The sequence below is a fragment of the Primulina eburnea genome, chromosome 7, assembly GCF_022965805.1.
Source record: "Primulina eburnea isolate SZY01 chromosome 7, ASM2296580v1, whole genome shotgun sequence".
NCBI lineage: Eukaryota > Viridiplantae > Streptophyta > Magnoliopsida > Lamiales > Gesneriaceae > Primulina > Primulina eburnea.
In genome coordinates this window covers 1,505,201-1,521,305 of record NC_133107.1, presented here as the reverse complement: position 1 = coordinate 1,521,305, position 16,105 = coordinate 1,505,201, and the positions used below count along the sequence as shown (strand labels likewise).

The 16,105-nt window shown below is 33.5% G+C and overlaps 2 protein-coding genes and 1 pseudogene across 5 annotated transcripts; 2 read left to right on the top strand and 1 right to left on the bottom strand.

Moving 5' to 3' along the window:
* LOC140835955 (psbP domain-containing protein 2, chloroplastic) lies at nucleotides 1-2,087 on the top strand. Of its 3 annotated transcripts, XM_073201366.1 has the most exons (4): nucleotides 1-397; nucleotides 817-972; nucleotides 1,454-1,777; nucleotides 1,870-2,087. In XM_073201366.1, exons 1-3 carry the CDS (start codon nucleotides 53-55, stop codon nucleotides 1,712-1,714), a joined length of 762 nt encoding a protein of 253 aa, XP_073057467.1. In that variant the 5' UTR covers nucleotides 1-52; the 3' UTR covers nucleotides 1,715-1,777; nucleotides 1,870-2,087. The 3 variants fall into 3 exon arrangements, with proteins under 3 accessions (XP_073057467.1, XP_073057469.1, XP_073057468.1); XM_073201368.1 differs by lacking the exon at nucleotides 1,870-2,087 and having other exon boundaries at nucleotides 1,332-1,671; XM_073201367.1 differs by lacking the exon at nucleotides 1,870-2,087 and having other exon boundaries at nucleotides 796-972; nucleotides 1,332-1,671.
* Nucleotides 2,088-2,920: 833 nt separating this feature from the next.
* Nucleotides 2,921-5,859, bottom strand: LOC140836428 (amino acid permease 3-like). 2 transcript variants are annotated; one of them, XM_073201937.1, is made up of 7 exons: nucleotides 5,774-5,859; nucleotides 5,144-5,288; nucleotides 4,771-5,004; nucleotides 4,591-4,684; nucleotides 4,189-4,403; nucleotides 3,955-4,094; nucleotides 2,921-3,862 (listed from the first exon to the last, which is right to left on the bottom strand). In XM_073201937.1, the coding sequence occupies exons 2-7, from the start codon at nucleotides 5,286-5,288 to the stop codon at nucleotides 3,206-3,208; spliced, it is 1,485 nt and encodes a 494-aa protein (XP_073058038.1). In that variant the 5' UTR covers nucleotides 5,774-5,859; the 3' UTR covers nucleotides 2,921-3,205. The 2 variants fall into 2 exon arrangements, with proteins under 2 accessions (XP_073058038.1, XP_073058037.1); XM_073201936.1 differs by lacking the exon at nucleotides 5,774-5,859 and having other exon boundaries at nucleotides 5,144-5,469.
* Nucleotides 5,860-9,616: 3,757 nt separating this feature from the next.
* LOC140836427 (uncharacterized) lies at nucleotides 9,617-15,378 on the top strand (annotated as a pseudogene).
* The last annotated feature ends 727 nt before the right edge of the window (nucleotides 15,379-16,105 follow it).

Below are 16,105 nucleotides of genomic sequence, written 5' to 3'. Positions count from 1 at the left end.
AGCGTCGCTGCCACTCAAAGGAGAACCTGTTCCTCAAATCTTTTCAACGGCAATGGCTGTGTGTGGGATTTCAATTTCGTTGAACAAGCAAAGCCATCCTCACCTTATTGGCACTCTTCCTTCTTTATCAACTCTGAAGAAACCAATCCAACTTCTTTCTTCCTCATCATCTTCCACCTCTTCTTCAGGTGCTGTAAGATGGAGGGAAAGATTGGGAGTTTCTTTGGGGAGAAGAATGTTTAAGCTGTCAATCTTTGGGTTTTTATCATCATGGGACCTAGTATTTTCCAGACTCTTGTTTAATTCTGAGGCGCTGGCATCTCCATTATTGGAGCTTGACAGATACACCGATTCCAAAGATGGCTTCACTCTCCTCGTACCCTCTTCCTGGATTAAGGTCTGTTTCTTGCTTATACTCTAAAAGAGGGCTCATCATCATTGTACGGTTACGATATAATTCACCGGAAGAAAGTTGCATTTAAACAAAAAAGCGCATAAAGTTTTCATTTTGGTCGTCCCGGGAGGTTCCGCCAGTTTACTCCAAATACGGAGTGACCCATGTTCTAGTTTTAAGTAGGGCTGCATCATTACTGCATGTTTATATTGATTATATATGGTGAAATTTTTGGGAATCGGTGTGTATGGTATCGAGCTTTAACCGCAGAGGCACTCAAAATAAATTAAAATCTTGTTTCAATGTTTGTAACTTTCTCTAAAAATATGTGTTTTGCACCTCAAATTCATTTGCATCATCCCTGCTCAGTCCCCTATCTCCGATTTCCTAGATCTGCCCAGCTTGACATTGGAGTGAATCAGGTTGATAAAGCGGGGGCAACTGTTTTGTTTGAAGATTCAAACGACAAAACTAATAATGTGGGAGTTGTGGTCAGTCCAACTAGGATATCGAGCCTTGGAGAATTTGGGACTCCTGAATTTGTGGCAGATAAGCTTATTCAGGCTGAAAGGCGCAAGGTGAGTCAATTTTGTGTTTTTTCGCAAATATTCATTCTCTTTTGTATGTTGTTGTGTAGTTTGTTGTTTATGGTAAAAGCGTTGCCACTTTCTTGAACTTTAAGAAGCCGTAAGATGTGAATTACTGGTTTTTTATTTTTCCAGGAAAAATGTAAATTATTCGGTTCAGTAACACTATTAGACTATGACCTTCACAAACCTTTAAGTATGTTTCCCAAATATGGGATATGTTGATCCATTAAACTAGAGGGTAAGTGGTGGACCTAGGATTTCTGGGGGCGATTCAATGAAGCTGGAAGGTGAAATATACATTGTTAGAAAAATTACATATAAAATTTTAATTTACTTTGTTGCTTCAGGGGCGGTTTGCTTCTGCTGGATCAGCCCCTATAATAGATGGGAGAAGTCAAACAATACACACATGTATCATTGTCCTAACCCATTATGTAAAATGGGCTGACGAGAGTTTTTAGCTGTGTAGGAAAGTACAAAAGAAGCCGAGGTAATTTCTGTCTCAGAGAGAGTGGGCCATGCAGGTCTACAAGTTTATGAGTTTGAGTACAAGGTTGATAGCACCAGGGGAGGGATGAAGTGGGTGTTTTCTGCCGCATTCGCCACTTCTAAGAAGCTCTACCTTTTGAATATCACTCATTCTGATAGGTTAGACGACCCTCTGGAAATGAAGAAGAGAATGATTCTTGAACAAGTTCTTCATTCTTTCAATGCTATACCTTCAACGTGATCGATCATCAGATTTTTTCCTGATACACTTATTCTCTCTCTTCCTGGTCTTAAATGCTCCTCAGTAAGCTTCTCCAATTTTTAACTTCTTTTCACTTCTGTTGCTTGCTTATTATTGACATTTAATCCATGTTATCCGAAATCATGTTATTTCAGGCGCGTTGCTACTATGAGTGAGTTGAACTTCATGGTGGAATGTACATTGCAGAAAGCAAGCTGTAAATGATCTCATTTAACACCACAGCAAAAACACGTTCTCTTCTCACTGTTATCGAGTCGATTCATTCTTTCTCATTAGAAATCTACAAATTCTTGAAAGTCATAATTTTGATAGGTATTGTGCAGTATCCACAGTGAACGTATAGTGATCATTACCTAATATTGTTTCTTCATCTGGAAATAATCAATATAAAAATTCTGTACTATTGAATAGAATGCCCCAAAAATAACATTGGAACAATTTCATAGACAGAGCATGATCTGATCCTAATTGAGATAAAAGAACAAGAAAGGATCAATTACACTCTTTAATGCTTGCCGATAAAATGAAAACAAAGTGAAAGATTATGCAATTAAAATGAAAAAAGTGAAAGATAATGTAATTGGCAGTCAAGAAACTGAAGAAGTGGAAAGATTATGCTTGAAAATTCAAAATGAATCAGACTTGTTAAAGCTCGACATTGTTAATTAGTTGTGGCTTTGGCAACTTGTTTTTATTTACTTAGAGAGGTCTATTTACGCTAAGATGAGCCTCAATTTGTTTTCTTATATATTAATTACTGATTTGTTTGCGTTACAATACAGTTTATTTTACACTCGCATTGTGGCAGTCAAAACCATGGGTCTATCAATTTCATTATTCTAAAAATTGGCAATTGAAGCAATTCAAAACCTTGGTAAAATCTGATTTGTTGGTATTTAATAGTTCGTTTTCGGAGCAAAACAAGTTCTAGCTTTCTGGATAGTGGGTTGGTAGCGTTATTTTTGTTTATCAACTGAAAACATTTCAAGAAAAAGAAAAAATGAGAGAGAACTACGGAGAAAGAACATCCACAAATTCACTTAAACCAAGAAAATTTTGAGCCATCAAAATGTAAAAGTTAAACAAGTGTTTGATAGTTTTAGATATAAATTTTTTAATTTCAATCTTTTTAAATATATTGGAGCTAAAAATATGGTCCAAAACAAAAACAGCAACATTACCAAATTCAAAACAAGAGCCATGGGTACCCATTCATACACAAGACCCGAAATTTTATTCATACGATTTGCAGCTTTTAAATGGAGGAAATCAAGAATAGAAGCTTTCAATTTCATCTATGTTACAAGCTGCCAGCCTTTATTCAAAGACCCAAAGAAGGGGGAAGAAAAAACACCAAGAAAATCCATTGCATTTTCTTGGCTCATAAATACACAGAACTGCACATGAAAATCAAAACCAACCACCAATCTGATACACAACATGAATTCAACCTTTTAACTTATAGAACTCTCAGTAGCCAGTTTTGAATGGCTTGTACACCTTGAGATCAAGAATCACACCCGCAACAGAACCGGCAGCAGCAGCAATAGAGATCACTAAACAAGCGAAACTCAGCATCTGTAAACAAATCCATCGTGTACTCCACTTCGGTATCCTTTTCTGCGCAATATACATCTCAACTGGGAAATAAACCGTTAAAGGCCAGAACCCGAAAGCCCCAAGAATCCCAACCACGTCATTGAAAAAAGGCAGCAGCATCGATATAACAGTAGTGATCACCACAAACATAGTCCTCCAAAGTAACCGGAACAAGTTCAGGTTATACGAATACTCCAGAAAGGGAACCGGGATACGGATTTCTTGAGTGATGAATCCGCTATCAGGCCATTTTTCGGATGCTTTTTTCTCAAGAAACGCGAAAAGTGGCTGGCAGTAGACTTGGTAAGCACCGACTAAGTGTATCACGATTGCTGCGTTTGCTATGTCGAGAAGCCAATAAGGGTTGTAGAATCCAAATCCGGTAAGAAGATTTCCTGGTGCAAGGTCTCCGAATGCTGCATATCCCATACAGCCACAGAGCATGTAGAATGCAGTTGTTACAATAGTGCTGATAAGTGTGGCTTTTTTCATGGTTTTCGACTCGGATGGAGGCGATTTTACGGTGTCCTGAATGTGAAGAACCGAAAAAAATTATTATTTGGGTTGAATTATTGCTTACACAAATGTCCTTTTGGCAAGAAAAATAACAGAAAACGAACCTGAATTTCAATAAGAATGATTGAAAATGAGTACGCAAAGGCAATGTCCCCTAAAGCTTGGAAGCTCCTCCAAATCTTTTGTGTCTCAGTCACTGTTCCAATGCTTATTCCAGTCAAACTACCCTTGATCATTCCAGTTTCTGTCAATCAAAACATGTAACACACAAGCGTGAAAAAGAATGTTTAAATCATAAAAAATTCTTCGCATCACCGTTGATTCGAATGAAATTCAACCTGCCACTTTGGCGATGCCGAGGCCCAAGCCGATGGACGAATATGTAAAGGACATGACAGCAGCAACTATCGAGAGCCACCATATCTGATCAAAGTCAGGGATTTGTGAAAACAAGATTTGTGTGATCCCAAAAGCGATCATATACGGATTACTCGACATGCGGCACAGGTCTTTCCCTTCACTTTCGTGGAAACAATCTGATCTTTTGATGGCCCTGTTGAATTTCCATAAATGGAGTTCAAGATAAGAATAAGCAAAATCCTAGAAATCAGCACATCCAACAGACCACTTCATGCACTAAAACGACGACTACTCTACATAAAAAAATCTGAAGTTTGAACTGATCCTATGGAGATGAACATCAATAACTTTATGCATCGATAGTAACTTAGTATACTCACATCATGCTTATAGATGCTGCAATGGTGTACCCAATGGCCACTCCAAATATGTTAAGATACTGGATTAGCCCGCATAACTTCATTTTAAATCCACCTATTATAACAACATATAAAAGCAATATATTATAAAGTTTTGATATTTTTAATTTTATTATCTTTAATTTTTTAGAAATCTTGTACCAAGATTTGATCGGACGGCATCCATGTAAGTGTAGTTTCTCTTGCCAAATAATGGATCACCGGAGCGGTAGCAATCGGCTAGGAGAGTTGAGGTGTAGTAAATCACGAAAGAGAACAAGAACATCACAGTTGGGCCTGCGACCCATCCTAATTGGGCTATGGCCCATGCCAAGGACAACACTCCGGATCCAATCACCGCGGTTATGATGTGTGCGCTCGCGGTCCAAACATTCCCTGCATAAAAACACGCAGTATAAACAATTTCCTTCTGCATGCAATTTATATGAAATATGAGACATTAACGCCGGTTGTTGGACTACAAAAATTTAAACACTTTAAAAAAATTCTTGGTTGTAGCTAGATTGGTATGTACCAGTTCTTTGGGGTCGACCATCATCATCGATATCTTTGGGGCCAAAATGGGGTGGCAAAATGACGGAGATGTCTACCGCTTGGTTGTGGTGGTGGTGGTGGTGGTGGTGGTTGTTGTTGTCGTCGGTGGCAGCACCCTCACCCATCTTGTATTTAAGCAAAAAGAAAGATTATACACACTGTTCCAAGTTAATGTGATGAAGCTTTTGTGACAGCCTTGCGAAAAAGCAAATCAAAGATACATGCACATTAGGAATTATTATGTTCGGAATACATATGCATATATTTCAAAACAAGACAGCAAATTAAGAATGGAGCTGTGTCGTTCATGGCAAAGTAGAGGAGGGTTTGAGGGATATTTATAATACTAATAATTTTGTAACCCATTAATTTCTAAAGGTCGAATCAAAAGTAAGAAAATGTCATAACGTGCATAGTTTCTAATATAGGGAAATATAAAATTGAATGGTCGGTTTTTCCACAAGTTTAATTTCAAGAATCCAATCAAAACGAGCAACACTAACTCCATATGTCAACGCATGCACACACTGATATGTACAAAAAAAATTACATATATTATAATTTATGTGACAAGTCAAATCTGACAATATAATAAATAGTTACTATGTACCTGACTTGTATGTAATTTGCTCACAATAATTATGTACAAAGAGGGATTATTTGTAATATAGATTGTAAGATGGCAACTGCTGCACACTCTTTAATTTCAGGCTGCTTCTTGTGCTTATATATATATATATATATAAGTGAAAAGAAGAGAGTTGCAAAGAAATAAATTAATAATAATCAAGTAATCGCACTAGCTAGGTATAAAATGTTAGTGCATGTTTGTCTAGTGTTGTTGAAAAACTTGTAATAATATCTTAATTAAAAGGTTTGCTTTAGGTCCATTCAATTCTAACGTGTAATATTTCCTTCCGTTGTTGTTGGAAGGGCACAAATGCTCAATCTTTTACAACTATATATAATTAATTTATTGTTATTAATATTGAATCATTGCATAATTCAGTGCTTAAGATCAGCAAGAATAAACTAATTATTATGTGTAATATTAATCAATGGATGAGTTTTTAATTAGAAGTTATGTTGTCCATTCTTTAGATATATACTAGCTTTAATTCAACACATTTGAATGGTGAAGTTTTTTTGGTTAAGGTTTAGGGCTATCATGTAGCTAGCAAGATGATCACCACTTCAAGAACTAATGCATGTGTGGGAAATTAATGCATGCAGTGGCGGGACCAAGAAACCGATTCTACCCGAGCTAGAATTTTAAACTCTAAAATCTTTAATATTTTAAATTTATCTACCCGAACTAATATCAAATTTATCCAAAATCATACAAAAATTTACATATAAATTTTTTAGCCCGGATGAAAAGCACACTGGCTCCGCCCTTGAATGCATGTATGGGAAATATTCTTCATACTGATTATTTATTTAAATTTCTTACTTTTAAAGAATAACCATTTTTTTGGGGGGTTTGAAGGACTCACATGCATCCATTATAGTCTTGTGTCGGGAATTTGGTCAATAAATGAAATATTCCTTGTGACATTAATAAATTAGGTTCGAGTCTTGTACCTAAATAAAATTATTTGATGCATGAATAAAAGAAACCCACAATATAGTCAAAGCCTTTAAAAGAAACCCACTTTCAATGGTAGTTCTATAAATTGGACGCCCCCACAATATATATATATATATATATATATATATATATATATATATATATATATATATATATATATATATATATATATATATATATATATATATATATAGAGTGAGTCTCATGTGAGACCGTCTCACGGATCATAATCTGTGAGACGGGTCAACCCTACCCATATTCACAATAAAAAGTAATACTCTTAGCATAAAAAGTGATACTTTTTCATGGGTGACCCAAATAAGATATCCGTCTCACAAATAATACCCATGAGACCGTCTCACACAAGTTTTTGCCATATATATATAAAATACGTGAGAGTTAATTCCTTTTTTTTTTTTGGTATTTGTAAGACAAGGTCGAGTTTGGAGTGCAAGGTAATAAATCATAATCCCTGTAATTGTCTTGATTAATAAATAAAATAATCTTTATATTTAATGAATAATTATGTAAAATATAGATTTTATTCCTCCATCCTGCTGCGATCTCTGTCTGAAAAAAAGAAAAAGAAAGAAGGTTGTCGCCACACACAGAATAAAGTTAAAATATAAACTTGTATTACTTTTGAAAGCATGTTGTTGATTCCTTCAGTATCCGCCAGTGAATTTGCATAAAGTGCAGAAAGAATGTGTGATTTGAATAGTATTAATCATGGTGATTCATAAAAGCCACTAATCGCTTGTCAATAAGCTATCATTCCTCATACTTTGGGCAATTATTTATATATATATATATATATATATATATATATATATATATATATATATATATATATATTATATTAATTTATACATGCAAAGAATCATATTCAGAGTAGGTCTCTTTTGAGACGAGTTAATCCTATCGATATTCACAATAAAAAGTAATACTCTTAGCATAAAAAGTAATACTTTTTCAGGAATGACCCAAATAAGATATATGTCTAACAAAATACGTATCTGAGACCATCTCACACAAGTTTTTGTCATTTAGATAATGTACAGCTCTTAATCAAAAAACAAAAAAGAATATATTTTGATGGGCCAGAATTTGTTGTGTAAAACATCTCTTGCCGTTGATGCACTGTGAAGACATGAAAGAAAAACCAGTTCGGAAATCATTAAAAAGCATCATATCAATATGTTACTAGCTATAAGTGAAATATTTAACAGATTTGAATTATTTTAGGTTTGATATTCATAACAAACAAAACGAAATAACAAAAAAGTTGGAGCTTAATAAAAAAAAATTAATAGAAACAAAATCAAATTAAAGATAGAAGGTAACATATACAAGTATGATAGGAAGAGCACGAACCATCCCGCTCAACACGAGCTCGATGCCAGGACATCGGTGTAGGGGATAACGTTGAGAGTTTATAAGCTTTTAAAAGTAATGTTTGCAGATGCTTACAAAAGTTATTACTGGATTTTTCTTAACAAAGTTGCAACCAAAATTTGTTTGGTAAAGTTTTTTAAAAAATCTTATAAGAAATTAAAAAAAATATTTAAAAATGTTGAGGTATCCCTAACTTATTTAAAATGATCTTCTTTGAATACTTTTAAACTATCAAATTATCTTTATTAATTTTATCATATTTCAAATCTAATTACGTATAATATATTATGAAAATTAATATTAAAAACTATAATAATAATTAATATATTATTATTATCACATTTATTATTAATAATAAATAATAATTTCTATTTCCGTTAATATTGTAAAAATATGATTTTATAATGCCAAAATAATTTAACATATTTAAGTTCATTATATTATTTTATTAAAAAAATCAACAACTTATTTTTAAAATAAGACCTCACACTTTATAAGATCCTTAAACAATTTATACATTGTTTTAAATAAGTTTAGTCAAACATCATCAAAATTTCGAAAATATAACCATCTATTTATATAAATACTCATTAAGTAAGTGTAAAATTGAAAAATTATTAATATAATTGATATTTCTAATGAGTTTCTTACTTTTTGTGAAAAAACGCATCTATATGATAAAGATTGTATGTATGTGTGTGAATATATATGTATATATATATATATATATGTGTGTGTGTGTGAATATATAAATTTTTTTCTTAGGTGGGTCGAGGTTAGAGATGTAAATGAGTCGAGCTAAAAGCTGTCAAACTCGAGCTCGACTCGTTTGAGATATATATAGGCTCGAGATCAATTCGAGCTTTATCATTTAGGCTCAAGTTCGGCTCATCGAAAATTACAAAGCTCGCAAATAGCTCGAGCTCGGTTCGATAATAATGCGTTTGTTATGTTTAACGAGTATGACTCGAGCTTGATTCGTTAAGCAGACTCATTTTCGAGCTCGTTAAAAAGCTTATTTTCGAGCTCTTTGGACATTCTTAGTTAAAATGCCAATCAATATATGAAAATTTGAAGGGTGAGTTTTTCATTTTATATAATTCACATGTCATCTCTTTCGTTAAATTTTCAATGGAGACAACAAATAAAAAGTGCATGTGGCTAAATTCATGGGCCAGTATACTAACCAAATGAAGCTCGAGCTCGAGCTCACGAGCAAGCTCACAAGTTTAAGAGCTGAATACCATTAAGCTCGAGTTTAATTTGATAAAATTGTCGAGCTTAATTATGTATTTATTTTGATAAACTTAACGAACTATCTAGAACAAACTTTTTATCTAACCAAACTTCAAGTATCGCATGCACAAACAACTTAGTCCATATACCTCTCTAATCAACTCAGGATGGTTTCGAACCCTAGAAGTGGGAGAGGATGGATCGAGAATTATATTAAATTTAATTTTAAACAAAAAATAATAGAGAGGCGAAGAAAAAAATATCTATGATTCTACGAATTCTCTGCACTTCGTATTGTCCATATCCCACGCTCCATAGACCATAACGCAGCAAACAGCGAATGGCATTCTCCATACCCAAATTTTCAACCTTTTCAACAGATTTTTCATATGTCCCGCAAAATTCTTCAAGTGTACTGCCTCCCATTTTTCGCTCTCCGCAATTCAGGTACAACCGTTGCTACAAAAGTCCAAGATTTTGTTACAAATTGAAGTGTTGTTACGCCGCCGCAAAGGAGGAACGAAGTGGAGGGTCTTCGACGACGAAGAAGAGAAAGAAGCACAGTAGCAAAAATAGCGTCGATAATTCGATTGAAGATGATTTTGTGATTGGAAAAACCGATGGTGGTGGTAGGGTGGAGGTGCTAGAGTCACCGTCGCAGTCGGAGAACGCATCGCTTCTGCTTCCGAAGCCGCCTGCGGGTTTTGTGTTGGACGTGCGAGGGAGAGTTTTGAAAGCTTCTAATAAGCGTGTCGCCACCATTGTGAGTTTTTCGCTACGTTTTTAAACATTTTGAATACGAATAGTGATAATGTACAGTAACTTCTACGTGTGTGGGCGTGCGGTGTTACCTTGTGTCAGTTCGATGTTATAAAGTATCGTTCTTTATGCTAAATTTTCTGCAATTGTACTCGTTCTTTCATTTTTATTGCGATGAAATTCATCTTTAGTGAATTTTAAGTTTTTTAAGGAGGACGACAAGATATGACCATGCCAAATGCATTGTGAGGTATAAAATTCTGAATAAGAAATATAAGCTTTCAGTGTGGTTGAAGGAGTAGCCAGAAATTTTTCCATCTTATCAATTGATTAGCTATAGATTCGAGTCTTAGAACTGAAGATGATCATAAAACTTTTAGTTTTATTAGCCGGAATTAAGGCTACAGTATCACGAGTTTGACTCATGTAAAAAAGTTGCCCATGTATGGATTTTTTTTCTGTTTTGCATTGGGGCCAACAAAGACGTGATTGTGTTAGGATAGAGAAATTTGTATTTGTATTTGTATTTGTATTTGGATTCACATTCTATGGAAATAAATTGTGAATGTGTTACATACTTGTCGAAGTTAGCCAGTGATGTCTGTTTCTTTTGTATGATGACAAACTCAGAGACATAAGAGAACTGTTCTTCTTGTATAGTTCTAGATTATATTACACCAATGTTAGATTTGACAACAGCTTGCTCTCTTTTTAGGCTCCATCCTTTTCGTCTCCATGTTGATAACATTATTTCTCCCCTGTTTCTTCAATGGTTTATTTATGATATCTAAAAATCAACTTCAGGTCGATTCTACCAATAACTCCCCGCTGGAGTGCGTTATAAGGAGGATATTTAGAAATTCACAGGGAGATGAATTTATGCTACTGTGCCCAGTTGACACGTAAGTAGATTGCAGGTTGTGATCAAGTTAACTTCTTTGTCTTCACGAAAAGGATTGGCTACTTACTATTATTATCTACAGACCTGTTCAGATTCTGAAGAGCGTCAATGTAGAAGGATGGTCTGCGGTACATCTGAAAATTTTAGCTTGCTTACAGTCGTCGTGTTTTTTACAATTTTGCAGAAGTGTCATTTCTCTGTACTTTTCTTGGGCAGTCATACTTTAACGTTTTTTTTAAATGATTATAACATATGAAACCTTCTCTTTGTTAAAATTTCTTACAGAATTCATGCATAAGAACCGTCTACAATGATATGCTCGAGTTGGAAAATGCATTTTATTTTTCTGAACAGATGTTTTAAGTTGTTTTTCTTCTTCTTTTTTTGTCAGTAGAATCCTTATTTTCAGCCCCAGTGTTGCCCAATTATGGCATGAAACATGGAAGTCCCTGCGTAATATTAATCTGTGAAAAATCATGGATCAGTGAGTGCTCATTTATTATTTATATATATTTGTCTATGGTTACTTCTGCAATGGAAAATAATTATGGTTTTTAATGTGTCTAATCACTAACCTAAATGGTCATTGACCTTAAATGAGCATGTTTGATAAGATGTTTGTGAGATATGAATATCTTTAAATTAGTTCAAATTCTGTGCTTAACTTTAGTTCAAATAGGATTATTAACTTAAATATCCGTTCTCCTGAAGATTATTGGCAGTATCACTTGGCTCTTCGTTGAAATTGAGAGGTTTGGTTGGCCAACTTAGTATTTAGTACGATGCAAGGAGGTTGTGTATATTAGTTGAAAGAGTAGCAGGTGTCGCTACACAGATCATTTGTCAAATTTTTGATTGCTCATCATAGTTGTTATTTCTGCTTGCCATAAGGGAACTTTATAGAGTGGAGCATGTGTAACACTTATGATTTATGAATTCCCACTTTATGTTTTCTTGTTTCTTATATATATTTACAGTATGTTTGGTTGCACAGAATTAGATGGGATTTGAATTGCAAAAACCATTTTAGTGTTCGGTAAAATGAGATTTCAAAATGAGATCGATATTTGATGGGATTTCATATGATTTCATTTAACTAAGTGAAATCCTTGCAAAATTGGTAAGATTTCATGGGATTTCATGGAATTGGAGTATTAAAAACAATCAAATTATTTTTATATCACTTATAAATTTTAAGTCTTTTTTTTAAAACATTTATAAGATACCATTTATCCAAAATCTATATTATCAATTAACACTATCATATTATATATGTATTTCTTGAGAAAATCGAATAAAAAATATTTTATATTTAAAATTCTATAAAATATTTATTTTTCTTAAAAAAACTTCATTCTTTTTAATGACAAAAATATAATTTATTAAAATCTGTTAACTTTATTTTTAATTTAATATTCATAAAATTTATATTTTTCAAGTATTTATATAAATTTTATTGATAAAAAAAGAATTTTAAAATAAGCAATACAATTTTTTTAATATAAAGAAATTTTTTTTAATTGTCAAATCAAATTCCAAATTAGATTTTAAATCCTTGCCAAACACCAAAATGGAATTCCAATTCCAAGGATTTAAAATCCAAATCCAAATCCAATTCCAATTCCCTTTTTTTTTATATATCTAAACACACTGTTAAGCTTATCCATTTGTGGTTTCATGTTTGAATATCAAATGTTGTTAGTCACTGGAAAAAACCTCCTTTCCCCTTTTTTGTAACCTGCTTTCTATTTTGGTGTATCATGATATGAACATCTTTTATTCCAACTATTATATAGGTAAGTGATGAAGAAGTAGAAGCCATTCTTCCTACTGCAGCTTACGCCCTTGCCAAAATTCATATGCATTTGGTATACAGTGGGTATGATGAGGCATCAACTTAGCATTTAAAGTATAATCTCTGGAGTGGCATATAGTTGGGATTTTGCCTATTTTACGTGGAAAATGTCGATACGAGTTTGGGGATTTTTAAAATGAAATAGTCATTTGCTTATGAATTTTGATAGTTGGGATTAGATATGGTGAATTTAACAAATAAAGTTCCACTCGACATCCCGACAAATAACGCCTGGACGTTTTCTCCCTGTATCAGAATCTCGACCATTTTTCCTTCCTATTTTTTCCTATTATCTTGCAATTTTTTTCCTTTGCTGCCTCCAGATTTTGCTATACAGCACGAGGCGGGTTTTGCTACACCGAAGAAGACATTTTTGAAGTTCATACTGGTGAATTTCCTAATTTTTTCTCGTTCAAGCTAATATTTTTCAAAAATAGTAATTCATCACTCTCATTTTCCTTATCCTCTCACTCTCTCAGTTTGTTGCAATTAGGAAGATGAGAATCATTTAGACATTTTTTGTTTGTGTTTTTTCTAAACTTGGTTCGACGATAAATGGTCACTATGTTGGTATGAGGAGGTTATAATTAAGGTCATGTATCAATTATTCAACATTTCAACTTGCCGACCATGCATATCCCCTGCTTGTTATTGTCCACAAAATCGATGTATATGAATGCATGAATCTGATTAATTTGTATATTGTCAATGAATATAGGATTGCAATTATGTAGCCTTCATTGAATAATGATATCATTTAATACAAGTGATGGCTGAACACGAATTTTGAGTAGATTTGTCGGTGTTCAAACTTTCTTTTGTACTGTAGTTTAGAGCGAAAATTAGTGAAAATAAGAAGAACAATATTTTTTAGTTTTAAAAATGACACGTCTTAGAGAACAAAAGTACTTTCTATAATTACCTCTTATTTGATAATATAGTATGAAAATTATGTTTTAGAGGTAATCAATGATATAATTTTTAAAAAGTGGCACATCAAGAAATCAAGTTAGTTTTTAAAAACTGTTCTTGCTTATTGTATAAGTAGATTATGAGGTTGCAAATAGCTGCTCATCGTTTGCTATATGACCACTAAATGAACATGACTGCATTGCATGTGTGAATATGTGAATCGTCTCTAGAACATATTTTAAATTGTAATTTATTGATATCCTCCAAGAATCAAGCTCCTATGCTTATTAGTACCTTTTCGGACATAAAATAACATGATATATGTTTGGTATTTCTGAATGAGACATTTCAGCTGTAGGTATCATATTTGAGATTAGTTGGGTCATTTAATTTTCGTTGTTACGATATTTGTTGTAAATTTTGAATGTATTGTGTTGAAATAATAATGATTGCAAGAGGAATGTGAATAGGATGATAAAATATTTTCGCAAATGAAGTTGAAACTTGAAAATGAGTGGAAATCGTTGGTTTCATCTCTGAAAAATGTTGTCGTTTTCCAGAATATGAATTTTAACTTGCTAATGAATAGTTTTCGCTTATATTCAGATAGTGCTGAAGATGTAGATGGTTTGGCGACTGAAGGCATTGAAATTGTGTGCTTCCATCTGGTATGATGTTAGTCATGTTCTGCTGAGCAGATATATCATTTAGGGAGACTGATTTTATAATGAAACTATAAGTCGCACAATCCTACGAAATGCCTGTGAAGAAAAACCCTGATCAAAGCTTTTTCTCAGCCTAGAACTTTTCATCGTGCAGGATGGTTCCCACTATATGATCTATACGCCTTCTGACCCTCTTCTGTTTGTTGCTGTGAAGGTAACAAATTAGTAATAATATTTCTGTTCAAGAAAGCGTTCATTCTTGCTCATAGTTCAATGTGTTTTTGGAGTAGTATGTTGTTTTATCTGAAACTTTTTGCCTGCATAAGTTTGATTCTGCATCATGAGGCACTGCACTTTTTATCTTACACGAATTCCTTTTTCGTTGCAGGATAAAAATGGGGTGTTACAGATAGCTGATGATGTAAGCATTTTAGGCTCGCGTCTTTCTATCTTATCTTTTAAAAAAAATTCTTTCCTTTTCTCTTTGGTGTTTGAATTATGCCAAAAGCACCCATAGTCAGACTATTTCTCAAAACGCTAAGCAGTATCACAAAACGACAAATGCTGTAACAGGAACTTTTGGATGATCCCGCCGTAATTAGCTCCATAGATGAGGAGAGACTGAATTCAACGCGTTAGTGGTATGCATGCCTACTTCACTGACCCTCTAAAGCTTATCAGGTTATGATCAATTTACCACATCTTAAGTCTATATTTGTATTTGTAGGAAGAAGAAGCTGCTCTTTTTGAATCTTTAATTGGAAAAACGTGATCCAGCTGGTGTATCATCGATGGTAGGAAGCAGGTTGTAGATACAGTATCGTAAATTTAAACTCGTGGATATCAAGAGTAGTGTGTGAACTAACCGAGTCACGCTAAATATAGCCAAAATTTTAAGTTCGACACGAATTTGATATTTTTGAATATTATTTAAATATTTTTCAAACTGATTTGAGAAGTTCGTGAATTAGCTCGGTTTATTTACTCGAGTTTAGAGCAAAATATCTTGTTATGAAATTTTTGTTTCTGATGCATATTTCGATTTGATTTATACAAAGAGTTTATAAATACTCACATATGGATGCAAATGGATGTAGTTTTTAAATACGGATTTGGGCAACATTTTAAAGTTTTTTGCCAAAAAATGAATGAACTTGCAACTTGAAGATGATTTTGAATTGAGAAATTGTGATCCTTTTTGCATGTATCAACTGTCTTCACACGCACCATAGAAACTTCCGAGAGGGATAACTCATCCAATAATTGTCACAAGTCAAACAAACTTAGTTTTGGAGTTTTAAAATAATAAGCTCACAAAAAATAGATGCACATCATTTTTACAAGTAGTATTTATCAAATTTTTTTAAGCCTTTCGCAACTGTATAGTCTCATACCCGTATAGTCTTGAAATCTCGTTCATTCTGAGACGGGGTATCATAGCATTGGTTTTTGTGGCTTGCTCCATCTGTCCATTAAATACTTTCCAACAAAAATATTAAAATGGTTGGTTAAAAATTTCTATGGAGCTGACTAAATGTTAAAAATTGACAACGAAAACTTAGTTGTAGCTGCGGACGATATTCATGATGTCTTCTTATTGTCACATGATAATAGAACTGATTCTTCGA